Source organism: Jaculus jaculus, chromosome 14 (assembly GCF_020740685.1).
Source record: "Jaculus jaculus isolate mJacJac1 chromosome 14, mJacJac1.mat.Y.cur, whole genome shotgun sequence".
Lineage (NCBI taxonomy): Eukaryota > Metazoa > Chordata > Mammalia > Rodentia > Dipodidae > Jaculus > Jaculus jaculus.
The window spans coordinates 2,626,886-2,645,925 of record NC_059115.1 but is presented as its reverse complement, the minus strand read 5'-3'; the positions used below and the strand labels follow the sequence as shown (position 1 = coordinate 2,645,925).

The window sequence follows — 19,040 nt, the reverse complement described above, 5'->3', positions numbered from 1 at the left end:
TGACAGAAGGTTCCAGGCCCCACAAGCCCCCAGACGTGGGGAGGAACGGGAGCAAAACTGTTGGGTAGGATGGCTCTGAGACGGGGATGGAAAAGCCGTCAGGAACCAGGGAAATGGAGCAGCGGGGGCCAGAGGAGGGATTGGAGCTCCAGGGTGGGTCTGAGGAGGGAGGAACACCAGTAAGAGATGGAAACCAGCCCCTGGAGGGTGGCTTCTGCTGGAAGCCCGAGGTGGAGAGAGGGAGGAGGCCCAAAACGGAAAGACAGAGGTGGCAAGAGGACTAGACCGGCATGGGCACACACAGGGAGACAGACAAGATGGGCAGCCAGACAGACAGACAGACAGACAAGAGACACATGGAGACAGGGTTAGGCTGACAGCAAAGAACAGAGAAGTTGGGCAGAATCAGACAGGCCCCAAAGGACACATGAAATGTAGACTCAAAAAAAAAAAATTTAATTTAATTTAAAGCACACACAGAGAGAAAGTCATTTTCAGGAGGTGTAGTGGGATAGGAGCCTATGGCAAGGAGGCTCAGAGGAAAGGAGAGAGAGAGAGAGGAGTGAAAGACAGAAGAGAGAGAGACAGACAGAGAGAGCTGGGCCTGGACCATGCCCCGAGCTCCTGGTAGGGAGACCCCACAAGTTAGCTTTCCTGCCCCCCCACACACACACAGGACCCCAGGAAGCTGGGGCAAGTCTGAGGACGGGTGTGAGCTGTGTTCCCAGAAGTAAGGGCGAGCAAAGGTCCCTGAGAATGGAAATGGGGGGCTCACCCCCCCCAAGACCCGAGGGTGGGAAGCAGGCCCCTAGTGTGGGGCAGGAGGGTCCCTGCCATGCACGGGTTGATTGATGGTGGGGGCGCAGGGATGGAGAGGCCGTGGCAGGCGTGCAGAGAGACAGCCCCGGAGGTGGGGTGGGGTGTGTGTGGGGGTGGGGGTTGCCTTCCAGGACCCAGCCCGACGCCCCCCCCCACCACCACCACCTCTTGCCCTGCAGACACTCACGGATCCTGGTGGGACGGACAGGAGGGCTCCCTCGAGGCCCGGGAGGAAAAGACTACCGGGAGATTGGAGATGATGCTCAGGCGTGCGCCGGGTGGCGGTGGCGGTGGTGTGGCTGGGGGGGGGGGGAGGTGGTGGTGGGGGGGGGAGAGGGCAATCCTCCGGGTGGGGTGCCCCCTCCCCCGCCGCCCGCGGTGGTCCTCAACTAATCCAAAACGGTGTCTCCCCGTGGAAGAAGGACAGGTGGAAAAAAAAATAATAATAATAATAAATTTAAAATTTAAAAAAAAAAAAAAAAAGCAGAGGGCGGGCCCGGAGGGGAAGGAAGGGTGCGGGGAGGAGGGGGGGGGAAGGAAGGAAGGAAAGGAGAAAATGGAGGAGAGAAGGGGAGAGAGGAGAGGGGGAAGGAGGAGAGGAAGGTGACAGAACGGAAGGAATAGAGGGAGGTGGGGGGGAGAGAGCTCGGGCAAAGCCGGGGGAGGGGGAGCCGGCCCAGGAAAGGGCCCCCGCCCCCTCCCCTAGCCTGGCCGGCCTGGGGGGGCCACAGGGGGCGAGGACTGCGCGGAGACCAGCGAGCCGGCCATCGGGAGCGGCGGGGGAGGGGAGGGGAGGGACGGCCGGGGGGGGGGGAGAGGGGGTCGCCCCCTTCCCCCCCTCCCTCCCCCCAGAGCCTTGGGGTTCCCCCCTCCCCTCCCCGAGGCCCTGGATGTAGCTATAGGGCCTTTTGGGAGTCTTCAAGCCCACAGTCCCCCAGATCCCAGCATGATTGGGGAGGAGGAGGAGGAGGAGGAGGAAAGGGGTGGGGGGGGGGTCCGGGGAAGGTGGTCAGGGAGAAGCTGGACAAATGGGCAAGGGCTTCACAGCGCCCCTTCCCCACGGGGAGAGGCCGACAGGAGCTGGGGCGGGAAGGGTGGGCAGATGAGGTGGAGAGATGGACAGGAGGAGGAGGAGGAGGTTGGGGTGTCCCTGGGGCGGCCCGCGCTCAGTGGGAGGGCCTGGCCACTGACTCCTGATGTCCCCCCCAAACACACACACACACACGCGCGCGCGCGCGCGCGCACGCACCCCAACACACAGCCCGCCCCGCGAGCACCGGCCACTGGCGGGCTCGGGGTCCACCACCACCGCCACCAGCCCCCCCCCCCCCGTCCAAGCGGGCCTGCCTCCCCGCTAGCTGGCCGCAGCCCGCCGGCCAGCCGGCCACCGCTGCCGCCTCCCCTGCGAGGCCGCCGGCCCGCCTGCCCGCCCGCGCTGGGTCCTGGAGCGCAGGGGGTGGAGAGGAGAGAGATGGAGGGATGGAGGGAGGGAGGGAGGGAGGAGGGCGGGAGGATGGGAGGGGAGGCAGGCAGGGAGCAAGGAGGGAGGGGAGGCAGAGAGGATGGGGAGGGGGAGACCGTATTGGCCCGGGCTAGCTGTGGGGTGTGTGTGTGTGCGCGCGTGTGCAGGGTGGTGGTGGTGGTGGGGGGGAGCGGGGAGGAATGCTGATGAGACCTCCCCGGGTGCCACCCCCTCCATGCCCACACCTATACCACCGCCCTGCCCAGGCAGCCCTTGGGCACTACTGGGAGCCCTGTGGAGAGATGAGAGGCAGAGGCGGGCGGTGGTGGGAAGAAGTGGGGGAGAAGGAGGCCGCCCCGCCTTGGTGATGAGGGGGAGAGGGGAGAGGGGGGGGTGGTACAGAAATGGAGAAAAGGAAAAAGAAAGAAAGGAAAGAAAAAAATGCACAGCAACAGAGAGAGTCATGGAGAGCCAACAGAGGTGGGCCAAGGCCTAACAAAGTCCGTAAGGGGGCCAGTGGGCAAGAAAGTAAGGCTGGTGGGGGACAGGAGAACAGCCCGGGGATAACAGAGGCCCCTTTGAGAGGTGGGGAGAGGCCAGAGAAGAGGGCGAGGGCAGGAGCAGGGAGGACTTGCTGGGCGCTGGGATGCTCTACAGGGAGGAAGGGCAACCTTGGAGCGGGCAGGGACAGAGAGGGCTAGGAGACCGGCAGGAGGTCCCCAAGTCAGGCACAGGCAAAAGAAGATGCCCTGGGCACGGAGGAGAGAGGGGAGGAGAAGGAGAATTAACTAACTGTCCACAGTGCATAGAGAAGAGAAATCCTTTACTGGGTCCTACTGGGAGGTGTGGGTAGGGGGAAGGGGCGCCGTCCTTTAGTGACCCGGGCACAGGAGTGGGAAGGCGATGACGGGGTGCTGGAGGGCAGAGCGGGGGCTAGGAGAAGCCCAAAAAGGACAGGGGAAAGAACACAGAACCAACACAGACCTTTGAGTGGGGGCTGGGTGGTGGTGTGCCAGGCAGGGTGGTGGAGGGGGCTGGTGAAATTTGGGGGGAAGGAACATGACAGTTGGTGCTGAAGGCTGAGCCCGTGACTCACCACCACCCCCATGCTCGTGATGGGGAGGAGACACCGGCACCCTCACGTGCAGCGCCCGGCACACGTGACCCACATGCCTCGCACACAGGGATGCCACGTGGCGTGGCCACTCTTCCCACCACACAGGGGCCTGGTATGGGCAGCCCTATGCTCTCGTCCGTCCTCAACAAGCCTGTGACATACCACCTGACCCTTAGGGACCACCAGTTTTTTTTTTTCACATACCCTCCCCTTACTAAGTAACACGCCTACAGCCTCCTTAACACACCCCCTGACCTCCAGCCCGGCCCCAGGCCCAGGCTTGCCTTTGCTAACATATCAACCCCCATGTTGATCTTGTCTTTAGCCCTGTCCAGAGCCAAACTGCTAGAATGTCCCAGCAGGCGTTGATTATCTCCTGTCCCTCTGAAGGGACATAGCCAACTTAACTTCAATACTTTTTTTTTTTTTTTTTTTTTGGTATTTCGAGGTAGGGTCCCAATGTAGCCCAGGCTGACCTGGAATTCTCAGGGTAGCCTCAGATGGAGCCCAAACCTGCCAACAGTGCAGAGCCTGTCAAAGGCTGAGCCTGGCTGCACTTGGGGCTCTCGCCTGTACGTATGACTTCACCCCACAAACCCAGACAGCATTTGAGCACATAGGCCCTAAACTTACAAACTCACAGCTCACTAATTCCCACCTACTGCTTTGCCTGTGGGTCCTTGCTCTCAAGGTAGGGTCTCACTGTAGCCCAGGCTGACCTGGAATTCACTATGTAGTCTCAGGGTGGTCTCGAGCTCACGGCCATCCTCCTACCTCTGCCTCCCATGTGCTGGGATTAAAGGCGTACATCACCACACCCGGCTCCTCTTGGACTTTCAATATATAACCACATACTAGACAATCTACCTGCCAGGGGAACAAGTGTAGACCTGGTGTAGAGCGAGGGGGGAAGGGGGACAACTGTTGGGTTGTAATCCTGCTTTTTCCTAATTATGGGAACTTGGACACATAACTTCCTTAGCCGGGCGTGGGAGGCAGAGGTAGGAGGATCGCTGTGAGTTCGAGGCCACCCTGAGGCTACATAGTGAATTCCAGGTCAACCTGAGCTAGAGTGAGACCCTACCTTGAAAAACAAAACAAAACAAACAAACAAATATAACTTCCTTGGGCCTCAGTTTATATATATATATATATATATATATATATACGTATATATGTATCTATGTATCTATGTATATGTATATATATATATTTGAAAGCAGAAAGAGACCTCAGACGCATGTGCAACCTTGTGCAGCTGGTTTTATGTGGGTACTGGGGAATAGAACCTTGGTTGTTAGGCTTTGCAGGCAGGTTCCTTAACCACTGAACAATCGCTCCAGCCACCTTTTTTTTTTTTTTTTTTTTTTTTTGGTTTTTCGAGGTGGGGTCTCACTCTAGCCCAGGCTGACCTGGAATTCACTATGGAGTCTCAGGGTGGCCTAGAACTCATGGCAATCCTCCTACCTCTGCCTCCCGAGTGCTGGGATTAAAGGCGTGTACCACCACGCCCGGCTATTTTTTTAAAATTTTGTTATGTATTTATTTGACAGAGAAAGAGGGAGAGAAAGAGAGAATGGGTGTACCAGGGCCTCTAGCTACTGCAAAAGCATTCCAGACGTGTGCGCCCCCTTGTGCAGCTGGCTAACGTGGGTCCTGGGGAATTGAACCTGGGTCCTTTGGCTTTGCAGGCAAACACCTTAACTGCTAAGCCATCCTTCCAGCCCTTTTTTTTTTTTTTTGAGATAGGGTCTCACTCTAGCCCAGGCTAACCTGGATTTCACTATGTAGTCTCAGGCTGGCCTCGAATTCATGGCGATCTTCCTACCTCTGCCTCCTGAGTGCTGGGATTAAAGGCGTGCACCACCACGCCTGGCTTTCTCTCCTTCTCACTTTATTTGCATGGAGAGAGAGAGAGTGAGACTGAGTACTGCTACTGCAAGCAAATTCCAGATGGTTGCCATTTTGTGCATCTGGCTCCACGTGGGCACTGGGGAATTGAACCTGGGATGACAGGCTTTTGCAAGTAAGCACCTGTCTGTTTCTTTGTAAACTCAGGAGAAATGTCTTTTTTTTTTTTTTCCCCGTAGAGAGTAACTGAGAGGATTAAACCAAATAATGCAATTTAATTTTAATTTTAATTTTTCTTAGTTTTACTTATTTATTTGAGAGCTACAGACAGAGAGAGAAAGAGGCAGATAGAGAGAGACAATGGGCGCGCCAGGGTCTCCAGCCACTGCGAACGAACTCCAGACGCGTGCGCCCCCTTGTGCATCTGGCTAACGTGGGTCCTGGGGGAATCGAGCTTCAAACTGGGGTCCTTAGGCTTCACAGGCAAGCGCTTAACCGCGAAGCCACTGGAAAACCCTGGACATAATGCCTATTGTATGCTTTTTTATTCTTTTTTTTTTATTTTGAAGTAGGATCTCACTCTAGCCCAGGCAGGCCTTGAACTCAGTCTGGAATCCCAGGCTGGCCTCAGAACTCCTACTTCTGCCTCCCTAGTACTGCGATTCACCACACCCGACTCACCTAGCGCCTCCTCACACATTCAGATGCCAGCTATCACTAGGCTCCTTGAAAGACTGACAGACACACCCACAGGGGGATGGCTCAGGGGCAAGAGTGCTCTGCCACACAACCGTGAGGACCCGAGTTCAGATCCCCAGAACCCACGCAAGTGTCAGGTGGGTGTGGTGGCCTGTCTGTAATCCCGGTGCTCAGGAGGTGAAGGATGGGATTGAGGGGCTAGCCAAGTCGAACAGGCGAGTCCTGGGTTCAAGTGAGAGACCCTGAGAAAATACACCTCAGGTCTCCGTACCCACATGCACAACCTCCACATGCACATGAACATGCATACACACATGCACACACGCATGCATGCCACACACGCAAAAATTCCCAGGGCTAGAGAGTTGACTCCGTGGAGAAAGTGCTTGCCAAGCAAGTACGGAGACCCGAGTTCAATCCCGGCATGCCCCATGTAATATGCACTCAGGAGGCAGAGGTGGGAGGATTGCTGTGAGTTCAAGGCCACCTTGAGACTACACAGTGAATTCCATGTCAGCCTGGACTAGAGCAAGACCCTACCTACAAAAACAAAACAAAACAAAATTATTGACAAGCTCCATAATTACAGACAGTAAACCATGATACTTCCTTCCTCCCTCACAACTCAACTCTCCATCATATCCCCTCCTCCTCTCAATCAGTCTCTCTTTTATTTTGATATCATCTTTCCCTCCTCTTATGATGGTCTTGTGTCAGGCAGTATGAGGTCATGGATATCCAGGCCATTTTGTGTCTGGAGGAGCACGTTGTAAGGAGTCCTACCCTTCCTTTGGCTCTTACATTCTTTCCGCCACCTCTTCCGCAACGGACCCTGAGCCTTGGAAGGTGTGATAGAGATTCTTCAGTGCTGAACATTCTGCTGTCACTTCTTCCCAACACTATGGTGCCTTCTGAGTCATCCCTAGGTCACCACCATCTGAAAAAGACAAGCTTCTCTAACCAAAAGCATTAATATATTATTGATTTTAATATATTAAGAAAAGTGCTTACTGGGCAGTTTAGTGAGCATAATACATGCATTTAGTCAGACACCAGCAGGCGTTATACCCCAAGGGCTCATGACTTCCCCCATCATAGGTTTTCAGTATCAGGCACGTATTCCCTCCCATGGAGCAGGTCTTCAGTCCAATTACAGAGCAGTTAGTTTTCCCCATAACAGACATGCCACTATTGTACCTGTTGCCTCATTTGGCATAACTGGCCAAACTTAAGGCTTGCAGTGTCCACTGTTGTTTATCTCCATTGATGACTTCTCTCTCTCCCAGGAAGCTGCATGCAGTGTAGCTTTTTTCCAGCTTTCTGTCAGCTGGTCTACAGGGAGGAGGTTTTCAGCTCAGCTCCAGCAGGGTTTCTCAGCGACTTTGCAGCCCAAGTATGTGGAGTCTTCAGCAATAGGGTCTTACCATCTATTCCTGGTGGGAAATCAAGAGCATCGGTAATGGCCTATAATGTTTTGGGGGCATCAGGGACCTCCCTGGCCAACAACTCACTGGGAGGTATCCCCTCCCTGGCACTGAAACTTTTCTAGTAACAATCTATGGCTTCTGGGTGCACCACTGTCCAAAAAAGTAGGTTTCCATATGGCTTATTCATACCCTCTTGGATTATGATTAACCCTCTCCCTGCCCTTCCTTTACTCAATCTCTTCCCCTAACCCCACTTAGGCCTTCCCTCTCTCCAATAATCTCCATCTGCTTATATATATACAGTACCATCCTCTTAAATCCTCCCCTCTCTTCCCATCTCTATAGCCCCTCTCTAGCTCACTGGCCCCTGCTACCAAGTTGTGTTTTTTGTTTGTTTGTTTTTGTTTTTATTTTTCAAGGTAGGGTCTTACCTACCTGAAATTCACTCTGTGTTCTCAGGGTGGCCTTGAACTCATAGTGATCCTCCTACCTCTGCCTCCCAAGTGCTGGGATTAAAGGTGTGCGCCACCACGCCCAGCCACTGCTACCAAGTTTTATCCCAACTTACATACAAGCCCAAACATTTGTAGCTAGGTTCCATATATGAGAGAGAAAAACATATTTTTAAATAAGGGGCTGGGGCTGAAGAGATGGCTTAGTAGTTAAGATGCTTGCCTGTGAAGCCTAAGAACATATGTTTGAATCTCCAGGTCCCACATAGCCAGACATAAAGTGACACAGGCATGCAATGCCATACATGGACACAAGGGGGTGCACACGTCTGGAGTTTGTTCACAGCAGCTGAAAGGCCCTAGTGTGCCCATTCTCTCTGCCTCTTTCTCTCTCTGAAAAATAAAATAATAAGGCAGAGGTAGGAGGATGGCTGTGAGTTTGAGGCCACCCTGAGACCAATTACAGGTCAACTGGGCTAGAGCAAGACTTTCCCTTGAAAAAAAAACAAAAAATAAAATAACAAAAAAAAAGAGGGGCTGACCAGGCATGGGGGTGCATGTTGTTAACCCCAGCTCTATCTCTCTATATCACTCAGGAGGCAGAGGCAGGAGGATCACTGTGAGTTAAAGGCCAGCCTGAGACTACATAGTGAATTCCAGGTCATCCTGGGCTTGAGCAAAACCCTACCTTGAAAAACTAAGAAAAACAGGGGGGAGGGGCTAGAGAGATGGCTCAGACAGAGGTTACAGGCACTTGCTTGCAAACCCTGATGACCCAGATTCGATTCCCCAGTACGCATGTAAAGCCAGATGCATAAAGTGGCATATGCAACTGTAGTTCATTTGCAGTGGCAAGAAACCTTGATGCATCCATCCATTGATTCATTCTCTTTCTCCCTCCTTGCAAAAAAATCAATAAATTTTATTTTAATTTTGTTTTTTATTTATTTATTTGACAGCCACAGATGAGAGAGACAGAGGCAGATAGATAGAGAATGGGCACACCAGAGCCTCCAGCCACTGCAAAGGAGCTCCAGATGCGTGCGTCCCCTTGTGCATCTGGCTAACGTGGGTCCTGGGGAATCGAGCCTCGAACTGGGGTCCTTAGGCCTGACAAGCAAGCGCTTAACCGCTAAGCCATCTCTCCAGCCCGATAAAAATATTTGTTAAACCAGGCTTGGTGGCGCACGCCTTTAATCCCAGCACTTGGGAGGCAGAGGTGGAAGGATCGCCATGAGTTCAAGGCCACCCTGAGACGAAACAGTTAACTCCAGGTCAGCCTGGACCAGAGTAAAACCCTCCCTTGAAAAACCAAAAAATAAAATAAATACATAAATTAATAAAATTAATAATAATAAAATAAAGTGAGGAAGACAGGTATGGTGACGCACGCCTTTAATCCAGCACTCGCGAGGGAGAGGTAGGACGATCACTGTGAGTTCAAGACCAGCATGAGACTACATAGTGAATTCCAGGTCAGCTTGGGCTACAGCGAGACCCTACCTTGAAAAAACAAAACAAAAAATGAAATAAAAGTGTGGCAGTGAGGAGCAACTGAGGAAGACACCCCACATCAACCTCTGACCTCCACATCATGTGCACTGACGCACGCACACGCACACACACACAAATTTAAAAGCCTTCTATATCGGCCTTTACTTAATGCCTCACAACATTGAGCCAAAGGCTATGGCTATCCCCATTTTCAGATGAGGAAAGTAAGGCACAGGAAATCACCTTGTCCAAAGTCACAGGTAGGAAAATGGCCTGGGTAGCCTTTTGGCTTCAGAAGGGCAAATGACTGGACTTCAGATTTTTTTTTTGAGGTAGGGTCTCACTCTAGCTCAGGCTGACCTGGAATTCACTATGAAGTCTCAAGGTGGCTTTGAACTCATGGCGATCCTCCTTCATCTGCCTCCAAATGCTGGGATTAAAGGCGTGTGCCACCATGCCCTGCTTCAGATTGCTTCTTTCTTTCTTTCTTTCTTTCTTTCTTTCTTTCTTTCTTTCTTTCTTTCTTTCTTTCTTTCTCTCTCTCTCTCTCTCTCTCTCTCTCTCTCTCTCTCTCTCTCTCTCTTTCTTTCTTTCTTTCTTTCTTTCTTTTTTGAGTAAGAGTCTCACTCTAGCCCAGGCTGACCTGGAATTCACTCTTTAGTCTCAGAGTGGCCTTGAACTCAGTGCCTCCCGAGTGCTGGGATTAAAGGCGTGTGCCACCACGCCCAGCTTCAGATTGCTCCTTTCTTTCTTTCTTTCTTTCTTTCTTTCTTTCTTTCTTTCTTTCTTTCTTTCTCTCTCTCTCTCTCTCTCTCTCTCTCTCTCTTTCTTTCTTTCTTTCTTTCTTTTTTGAGTAAGAGTCTCACTCTAGCCCAGGCTGACCTGGAATTCACTCTTTAGTCTCAGAGTGGCCTTGAACTCAGTGCCTCCCGAGTGCTGGGATTAAAGGCCTGCGCCACCACGCCCAGCTTCAGATTGTTTCTTTATCTGAGAGACAAGATGTGGGCAGTTTGGCAAGTGCACTTTTTCCAGTAAACCTGACCTTGGACTCAATTTCTACTTTTGTTGTTGTTTGTTTGGTTTTGAGGCAAGCCCAACAGACTGGCTTTCTTAATTTATTTTTTTAATGAGAGAATTGGTGTGCTAGAGCCTCCAGCCACTGTAATCAAACTCCAGAAGCACTTGCCACCTTGGGTACATGTGCCACCTTGTGCATCTGGCTTACATGGGATCTGGGGAGTTAAACATGGGTCCTTAGGCTTCACAGCCAAGTGCTTTAACCACTAAGCCATCTCTCCAGCACTGTTTATTTTTTTAATGATGTAAGTTTTCCTAGTGAACTTAAAAAAAAAAATTATTATGGGCTTAGCGGTTAAGGCGCTTCCCTGCAAAGGCAAAGGACCCAGGTTAGATTCCCCAGGACCCATGTAAGCCAGATGCACAAGGTGGCACATGCATCTGGAGTTCGTTTGCAGTGGCTGGAGGCCCTGGCACGCCCATACTCTCTGTCTCTCTCAAAATAAATAAATAAATAAAATATTACTGAGAGACAGAAAGACACAGAACGGGTGCATCAGGGCCTCGTACTGCTGCAAACAAACTCCAGATGCATGCACCTCTTTGTGCATCTATCTTTACATGGGTAACTGGGGAATCTAACCCATGCCAATTGGCTTTGCGTCTTTAACCGGTGAGGCATCTCTATGGCCCTATTCCCTTTTTTTTTTTTTTTAAGATTTCATTTTTATTTATTTTTACTTTTATTTATTTTTATTTATTTATTAGAGTTCAAAAGGGGGGGTAGGGAGTGTAAGAATGGGCGCGCCATGGCTTCCAGCCACTGCAAACGAACTTCAGATGAATATGCCATGTGCATCTGGAATCGAATCTGAGTCTTCACAGGCATGCCAAGCCATCTCCCTGCTTGCTTTCCCCACCCCCACCCCCCAGAAAGAGGCAGATAGAGAATTGGGTGCACAAATACTGGAGCCCCTGCAAACGAACTCCAGACGCATGCGCCTCCTTGTGCAGCTGGCTTACGTGGGTCCTGGGGAATCGAACCTGCGTGTGCCTACGCTTCGCAGGCAAGTGTCTTAACCGCTAAGCCAGCTCTCCACCCCCACCCCCCAAATTCCTGCAATACAAATCAGCCTGATTCTATGCGATCCGAGCTTCGGGATTCCCCTCTCCTTTACAGGCTGAGCGTTTCCCTTCCTTCTTCATCCGCCATCACCCCCGCCTCCCTCCGCCCCGCAGCTCCGGCTCCCCCCGCCCCATGTGCCGCGCCTCCGACCGCGCAGACTCCCAACCCGGCGCCCCCAAGATGGCGCCCGGGCCGGCCTCTGACGTCATCGCGCTCTGCGTCCCCTTTTCCCAGTCGACCCAGGCGGAGTCTGGAGAGCTGGGAGCTCAAGGGGGCGGGCACTATCCACCGGGTAGCTAGCGGATTGGTTCTGCGCTGCCATTGGCCCGGGGGGCCGCAGGGACACGAGCACCGATTGGATACACGGCCTAGGGCCCGGCGGGCTGTGATTGGTCGTGTCGCGCCGTGGAGGTGGGCGGGGCGTTGCTGAGGGTTGTTGGGAGGCCAGAGCGAGGCTGCGGAGCAGGCGAGACGTCGGCGGCTAGAGAGGACTACGGCGCGCTAAGAGTGGCGGTACCAGGGGAGCGGCTGCCCGGGGCCGGGCCCGGGGCGTGTGAGACGGCGGAGGCGGGTGAGTTGGAACGGATGCTGCAGGGTCGGCCGGTTTTCCCCCCACACACCAGCAGCACCACCACCAGCACCACACCTCACCCCTGGCGGCTTGCTCGCGTCACTAGGCCTGCGTACACCGGGCGGGGAGGGCGGAGCGGTCCCAACGGCCACGGGGCGCGCGGGCCTGGCGGGGAAGCGGGGCGGGGTCGGGGGGGGGTGGAGTCGTGTGCTGGGTGCGGGCCGGGACGGAGCTGGGGTGGGAAGAGGAGGCTTCAGGGCTGCCCCGGAGAGCGTCCACGGATGCTGGGGAAAGAGGACTTGGGTGCTGGTTGAGGCCAGTGGAGGATGCAGGACCCTCAGGAGCGCCCATGGATCTTGGATGCTGGTGAAATAAGGAGGGGGGGAAATGCAGGACCCCCAGGAGTGTCCATGGATCTTGAATGCTGGTGAAATGGGGGAGGGGAATGCAGGACCCTAGGGTGCCAGGAGGGTGTGGGGAATAAAAGGTAACTTCACAAAGGGGGGGAATTGACTTGTGTCAAGGGGGCTGTGGAGAGGGTCTTAGTGTGAAAAGGTATTAGGAAACAGTGGGAAACCGAAAGCTAAGACCCAGACGTGGCAAAGGGGTTAAATTAATATAAAGATGCGTTGAACTCTTGCAGTGTGAGGGGGGTTGGGTACCCTTGAAAAGTGTTGAGAGGGGTGTTTGTCGGATTATGCAGTGTGAAAAGGGAGCTGGGTGGGAGGTTGCTTTGTTTGGTTTATAAGTATGGGTAACTAGGTGAAAGTGAAGGTCAGATTTGGGTGTCCTGGGGTGTAAAGTGGGAAGAGAGATGTATTATATAGAGAGGTGGTAGTCTGAGAATTCCTGGCATGAGAATGAGATGGCCAATGTCACATGGATAACTTGGGACTCTGGATATTCCCCATAATAGGCTGGTGAGAAACTTTGGGTGTGAGGAAGAGGATAGGGGTGGGTGGGTGGGATGTGTTAGGGTGGTGATGGGAGTTCCTCATGAGAAGAATATGGGGGTGTGGGTATCCCTGGAGGGGATTGGGGCAGTGAGAGTAGAAAGGAGATTAAGCCATGTCTTGAAGAATACTCTTGGGTACCCCTGGATAGGGCTACAGTGTGTGGCTATCTTCTTGAAGAAAGAGGAGTAAGGGCTAGAAAGATGGCTCAGTGACTAAAGGCACTTGCCTGTAAAGCTTGACCACCCGGGTTTAATTCACCAGTGTCCACGTGTGTCTGGAGTTGGTTTACAGTGACAGGAAGCCCTGGCACACCCAAACTAATTAAAAATTAGTTTATGTGCAAGGAGAGAGAATGAAAGCATGAATGCGCACCAGGACACATCTGGAGTCTGTTTGCAGTGGCTGGAGGCCCTGGTGCACCGATACTCTCTCTTCCTGTCCATCTGCCTACAAATCGATAATTAAAACAAAATTTTAAAAACAGGAATTAGGGGATAGAGAGGTGGTTTAGTGGTTGAGGTGCTTGTCTGCAAAGCCCAAAACCCCTGGTTCAAGTCCCAAGGACCCATGTACGGCCACATGCATAAAGTGGTGCATGCATCTAGAGTTCTTTTGCAGTGACACGAGGCTGTGATGTACTCATTCTCTCTCTTCATTCTCTTCTTGCAAATAAATAATAAATTTTAAAACAAGACAACAACAAAAAAAGATGGGCTGGAGAGATGATTTACAGTTAAGGTGCTTGCTTAAGGACCCAAGTTCGATTCGCCAGATCCCACGGAAGCCAGATACACATGGTGGCGCATGCATCTGGAGTTTGTTTGTAGTGACTAGTGGTCTGGCGGTGCCGGTTCTCTCTTTCTCTCTCTCTCTCCCTCAAATAAATAAATAATCTTTAATAAAAAGATGTTGTGAACCCAAGAGCAAGAGGCCCCGGAGAAATGTGGCTGGAGAAACAGGCCAGGAAGGCTGGTGAGGGTTCTCCTGGGTAACTTGGAGGGCATGCAGGAAGGCTGGTGAGGGTTCTCCTGGGTAACTTGGAGGGCATGCAGGAAGGCTGGTGAGGGTTCTCCTGGGTAACTTGGAGGGCATGCAGGAAGGCTGGTGAGGGTTCTCCTGGGTAACTTGGAGGGGACGCAGGAAGGCTGGTGGGGGAACGCAGGAGTATGAGTTGGTGAGTCAGAGCAGGGAGGTCTACGTAGAAAGGCGACAAACAGATTCCTCTGTGCCGGGCAGGGCGTTGAGGGCCGGCTGTGCGTCATGGGAAGTGAGTGGATTGGGTAGGTTATGAAGGCCATGGTGGGCGTACTTTGCTGCAAGATGAGGAGTGAGACTTGGAGTCGAGTCCTGAGAAAGGGTTTGTACGTTTGAGGAGGTTGGAGGGCGGTAGGTGGAAGGCATTGGAAGGTCGCGGTGGTGGAAGGAGTGGACTGTCCCTGGGAGAGCTGACGTGTCCCCGCTCTCCGTCCTTGCAGCCCAGGGCCTGGCTGCTGCCATGACGGAGGAGTCGGAGGAGACCGTCCTGTACATTGAGCACCGCTATGTCTGCTCCGAGTGCAACCAGCTCTACGGATCCCTGGAGGAGGTGCTGGTGCACCAGAACTCACACATGCCCCAGCAGCACTTCGAACTGGTGGGTGTGGCCGACCCTGGGGTCACAGTGGCCACCGAGGCAGCTTCAGGCGCAGGCCTCTATCAGACCCTAGTTCAGGAGAGCCAGTACCAGTGTCTCGAGTGTGGGCAACTGCTGATGTCACCCAGCCAGCTCTTGGAGCACCAGGAGCTGCACCTGAAGATGATGGCGCCCCAGGAGGCCGTGCCCGCCGCACCAGCATCCAAGGTTGCGCCCCTGAGCTCCAGCGCCATCCACTTCGAGTGTGTGGAGTGCAAGGCTCTCTTTGCCAGCCAGGAGCTGTGGCTGAGCCACAGGCAGACGCACCTCCGGGCCACGCCCACCAAGGCTCCTGCCCCAGTTGTCTTGGGGTCCCCAGTTGTCCTCGGCCCCCCTGTGAGCCAGGCCCGTGTAGCTGTGGAGCATTCATACCGAAAGGCAGAAGAGGGTGGGGAAGGGGCAGCTGTCCCCTCCGCAGCCGCCGCCGCCACCACTGAGGTGGTGACGGAGGTGGAGCTGCTCCTGTACAAGTGCTCCGAGTGCTCGCAGCTCTTCCAGCTGCCCGCCGACTTCTTGGAGCACCAGGCGACCCACTTCCCCGCCCCCGCCCCGGAGTCCGAGGAGCCTGGCTTACAGCCCGAGACCCTGGTCCCGTCGCCTGCCGAGGTACCGGTGCCTCAGCCCGAGCCCCTGCCGTCCTCGGACCACAGTTACGAGCTGCGTAACGGGGAAGCCCTTGGACGCGATCGCCGGGGGCGCCGGCCCCGGAGGAGCAACAGCGAGGAGCCGGGCGCTGCGGCCACCCAGGAACTCTTTTGCTCGGCCTGTGACCAGCTCTTCCTCTCGCCCCACCAGCTGCAGCAGCACCTGCGGAGTCACCGCGAGGGCGTCTTTAAGTGCCCCCTGTGCAGCCGGGTCTTCCCCAGCCCCTCCAGTCTGGACCAGCACCTGGGTGACCACAGCAGCGAGTCCCACTTCCTGTGTGTGGACTGTGGCCTGGCCTTCGGCACGGAAGCGCTCCTCCTGGCCCACCGGCGAGCCCACACCCCAAATCCTCTGCATTCGTGCCCCTGCGGCAAGACTTTTGTCAACCTTACCAAGTTCCTTTATCACCGGCGGACCCATGGGGCAGGGGGCGTGCCTCTGCCTACAACCCCGGTCCCACCAGAGGAGCCTGTCATTGGTTTACCTGAGCCCACCCCAGCTGAGAGCGGTGAGCCAGAGGCTCCGGAGCCCCCGGCGTCTGAAGAGAGCTCCGTGGAACCCACGGCCCCGGGCACCTACCGCTGCCTCCTGTGCAGCCGGGAGTTTGCCAAGGCGCTGCAGCTGACCCGGCACCAGCGGTTCGTGCACCGGCTCGAGCGGCGCCACAAGTGCAGCATTTGTGGCAAGATGTTCAAGAAGAAGTCGCACGTGCGCAACCATCTGCGCACACACACAGGAGAGCGGCCCTTCCCGTGCCCTGACTGCTCCAAGCCCTTCAACTCACCTGCCAACCTGGCCCGCCACCGGCTCACGCATACCGGGGAGCGGCCCTACCGCTGCGGGGACTGCGGCAAGGCGTTCACGCAGAGCTCCACCCTGCGACAGCACCGCCTGGTGCACGCGCAGCACTTCCCGTACCGCTGCCAGGAGTGCGGGGTGCGCTTCCACCGCCCTTACCGCCTGCTCATGCACCGCTACCACCACACCGGCGAGTACCCCTACAAGTGCCGGGAGTGCCCCCGCTCCTTCTTGCTGCGCCGCCTGCTGGAGGTGCACCAGCTCGTGGTCCACGCCGGGCGCCAGCCGCACCGCTGCCCGTCCTGCGGGGCTGCTTTCCCGTCCTCTCTGCGGCTCCGGGAGCACCGCTGTGCCGCCGCCGCCGCCCAGGCCCCTCGGCGCTTCGAGTGCGGGACCTGTGGCAAGAAGGTGGGCTCTGCTGCGCGCCTGCAGGCGCACGAGGCAGCCCATGCAGCTGCTGGGCCCGGAGAGGTTCTGGCCAAGGAGCCCCCAGCACCCCGGGCCCCGAGGGCCACTCGCACACCAGTCACCGCCTCCCCGACAGCCCTCGGGGGCAATGTGCCTGCGGCTCCCGCGGCCCCTGCCCGCCGCCGAGGCCTGGAGTGCGGCGAGTGCAAGAAGCTGTTCAGCACCGAGACCTCGCTGCAGGTGCACCGGCGGATCCACACGGGCGAACGGCCGTACCCGTGCCCGGACTGCGGCAAGGCCTTCCGTCAGAGCACCCACCTGAAAGACCACCGGCGCCTGCACACGGGCGAGCGACCTTTTGCCTGTGAAGTGTGCGGCAAGGCCTTTGCCATCTCCATGCGCCTGGCGGAACACCGGCGCATCCACACGGGGGAGCGGCCCTACTCCTGCCCCGACTGCGGCAAGAGCTACCGCTCCTTCTCCAACCTCTGGAAGCACCGCAAGACCCACCAGCAGCAGCAACAGGCGGCTGTGCGGCAGCAGCTGGCCGAGGCCGAGGCTGCCGTGGGCCTGGCTGTGATGGAGACGGCGGTGGAGGCCCTGCCCCTGGTGGAGGCCATTGAGATCTACCCTCTGGCGGAAGCCGAAGGGGTCCAGATCAGTGGGTGACCGCCCCTTCCCTCCTCAGCACCACCATGTGCTGGTGCCAAGGCCTCGAGCCTCCCTCTAGACCTCTGTACATACCATAGTTTTCGTTTTCCTCCCACCGCCATAGAAGTCCTGTGACTGGATTTATTATTTTCTTTTGTGGGGTGCTTTGGGGCCCTTGATGCATTAAGGCCCCATCCTCCACCGCCCACCTACAGGGTGGTCCCGCAGTGAAACAATAAAGACTGAGTTGGACGCTGGTGTGCTTCTGTCAGGCCCAGTGGTGTAGGGCTGGAATTTTGGGGTCATGAGGCCAGGTCTTCCTGTGATTTCTCATAGCTGCATTCCTAACACCCAGAGTGGGCCCTGGCGGGGAAAGCGGGCTAAAGAGGAATCAGCCTAAACCGGGCGTGGTGGCACGTGCGTTTAATCCCAGCACTCGGGAGGCAAAAGTAGGGATCGCTGTGAGTTTAAGGTCACTGAGACTACATAGTGAGTTCCAGGTCAGCCTGGGCTAGAGGGAGACCTTACCTTAAAAAAAAAAAAGAAAAAACAGCCGGGCGTGGTGGCGCAGGCCTTTAATCCCTGCACTCAGGAGGCAGAGGTAGGATTGCCGTGAGTTCAAGGCCACCGTGAGATGACAGAGTGAATTCCAGGTCAGCCTGGACCAGAGTGAGACCCTACCTCGAAAAACCAACCAAACAAACAAACAAAAAAAAAAAAAAAACAAAACGAGAGAGAGAAAACAGCCTGAGTGTATCTTTGACCCCAACCCCACTTTTCCCTCGTGCCAGGTGAAGGAGGCAGCATGGTTCTGTGGCCACTAGAGGGCCCCACGGCCTGTGGAAAGGGTGAAGCCCTTTACGCCGAGCGCTGGGACGTTTTAGAGAAAGGAAATTATATATGGAAATTATATATACATAATACACACACATATATACTTGCAAGGAGAAAGGGAATGGATGCACCAGGGCCTCTTACAGTGCAAACAAACTCCAAGTGCATATGCCCGCTGTGACTCAGCCAATAGGGTGTTCCCCCAGTATTTTTACTTACTAGAGAGTATGGGCATGTCAGGGAAAGGAAGCCGAGACTGCCGCTACTCGGGGTGCCACGGCTTTGGGACTTTGTTGGGAAAACTCGAGTTTCATGGGTTGCTCAGAGAAGAGGTTGAGTAAGAAAGGACAGTCCTCAGGCAGTGAATAGAAGCGGAGGGAGAAGTCAGCTCCCCAAATTCCTTTGCTTGAAAACAAAAATACTCCTTTTAAAAGTAGCTTGCATTTCCCAATGATTTATTTATTTGAGAGAAAGAGAGCCAGTGAATGGGTGTGCCAGGGACTTAAGCCACTGCAAATGAACTCCAGACGCGTGCACCACCTTGTGCATCTGGCTTACGTGGGTCCTGAGCGATCAAACCCGGGACCTTTGGCTTTGGAGGCAAGTGCCTTAATTGCTAACATCTCTCCAGCCCCCAATCATAACTTACTTGTTTGTGAGCACAGAGGGAGGACATGAGCACTCCAGGGCCTCCTCCCCCTGCAAACAGACTCCAGATGCACCACTTTGTGCATCTGGCTTAATGTGGGTCCTGGGGAATCGAACCTGGGCTGTTAGGCTTTGCAGGCAAGTGCCTTAACCTCTGAGCCATCTCTTCCGCCAACAAGACCGTCCCTGATGTTCAGTGGTTTCTAGCAGGGAACCCAGCCTGGCCTGCGAAGGTGTCGGTAGCACCGACTTGAGTGACTTCTCCAGGACGGCGTGGCGAGTAGCCGGCCCTCAAAGGAGGAGCTTGAACCTAGGCTGTCATCCGTGCCAGCGACCCGCCACTGAGCCACAATCCCAGCCCTTGTCCATGCCGGTGACCTGCCACTGGCCTTA

At 54.9% G+C, this 19,040-nt stretch overlaps 2 protein-coding genes across 8 annotated transcripts in view; one reads left to right on the top strand and one right to left on the bottom strand.

Moving 5' to 3' along the window:
• Positions 1-1,156, bottom strand: part of Grik5 (glutamate ionotropic receptor kainate type subunit 5) — a 114,329-nt gene extending 113,173 nt beyond the window's left edge. Inside the window, exon 1 of the mRNA XM_045134181.1 lies at positions 1,007-1,156. The gene's annotated coding sequence lies outside the window, so the exon portion shown is untranslated. The remainder of the gene's footprint in view (positions 1-1,006) is intronic.
• Positions 1,157-11,922: 10,766 nt separating this feature from the next.
• On the top strand, positions 11,923-17,422 carry Znf574 (zinc finger protein 574). 7 transcript variants are annotated; one of them, XM_045134387.1, is made up of 3 exons: positions 12,574-12,955; positions 14,228-14,348; positions 14,467-17,422. In XM_045134387.1, the coding sequence occupies exons 2-3, from the start codon at positions 14,279-14,281 to the stop codon at positions 17,181-17,183; spliced, it is 2,787 nt and encodes a 928-aa protein (XP_044990322.1). In that variant the 5' UTR covers positions 12,574-12,955; positions 14,228-14,278; the 3' UTR covers positions 17,184-17,422. The 7 variants fall into 7 exon arrangements, with proteins under 7 accessions (XP_004670437.2, XP_044990323.1, XP_044990325.1 ...); XM_004670380.2 differs by lacking the exons at positions 12,574-12,955; positions 14,228-14,348 and adding an exon at positions 11,923-12,035; XM_045134388.1 differs by lacking the exons at positions 12,574-12,955; positions 14,228-14,348 and adding an exon at positions 12,282-12,401.
• The last annotated feature ends 1,618 nt before the right edge of the window (positions 17,423-19,040 follow it).

Coding starts and splice junctions, on each gene's coding strand:
- Znf574 (XM_045134387.1), top strand. CDS start 14,279: ATGAAGGCCATGGTGGGCGTACTTTGCTGCAAGATGAGGAGTGAGACT. Junction 14,349..14,466: donor GAGTCGAGTCCTGAGAAAGG/GTTTGTACGTTT, acceptor CCGTCCTTGCAG/CCCAGGGCCTGGCTGCTGCC.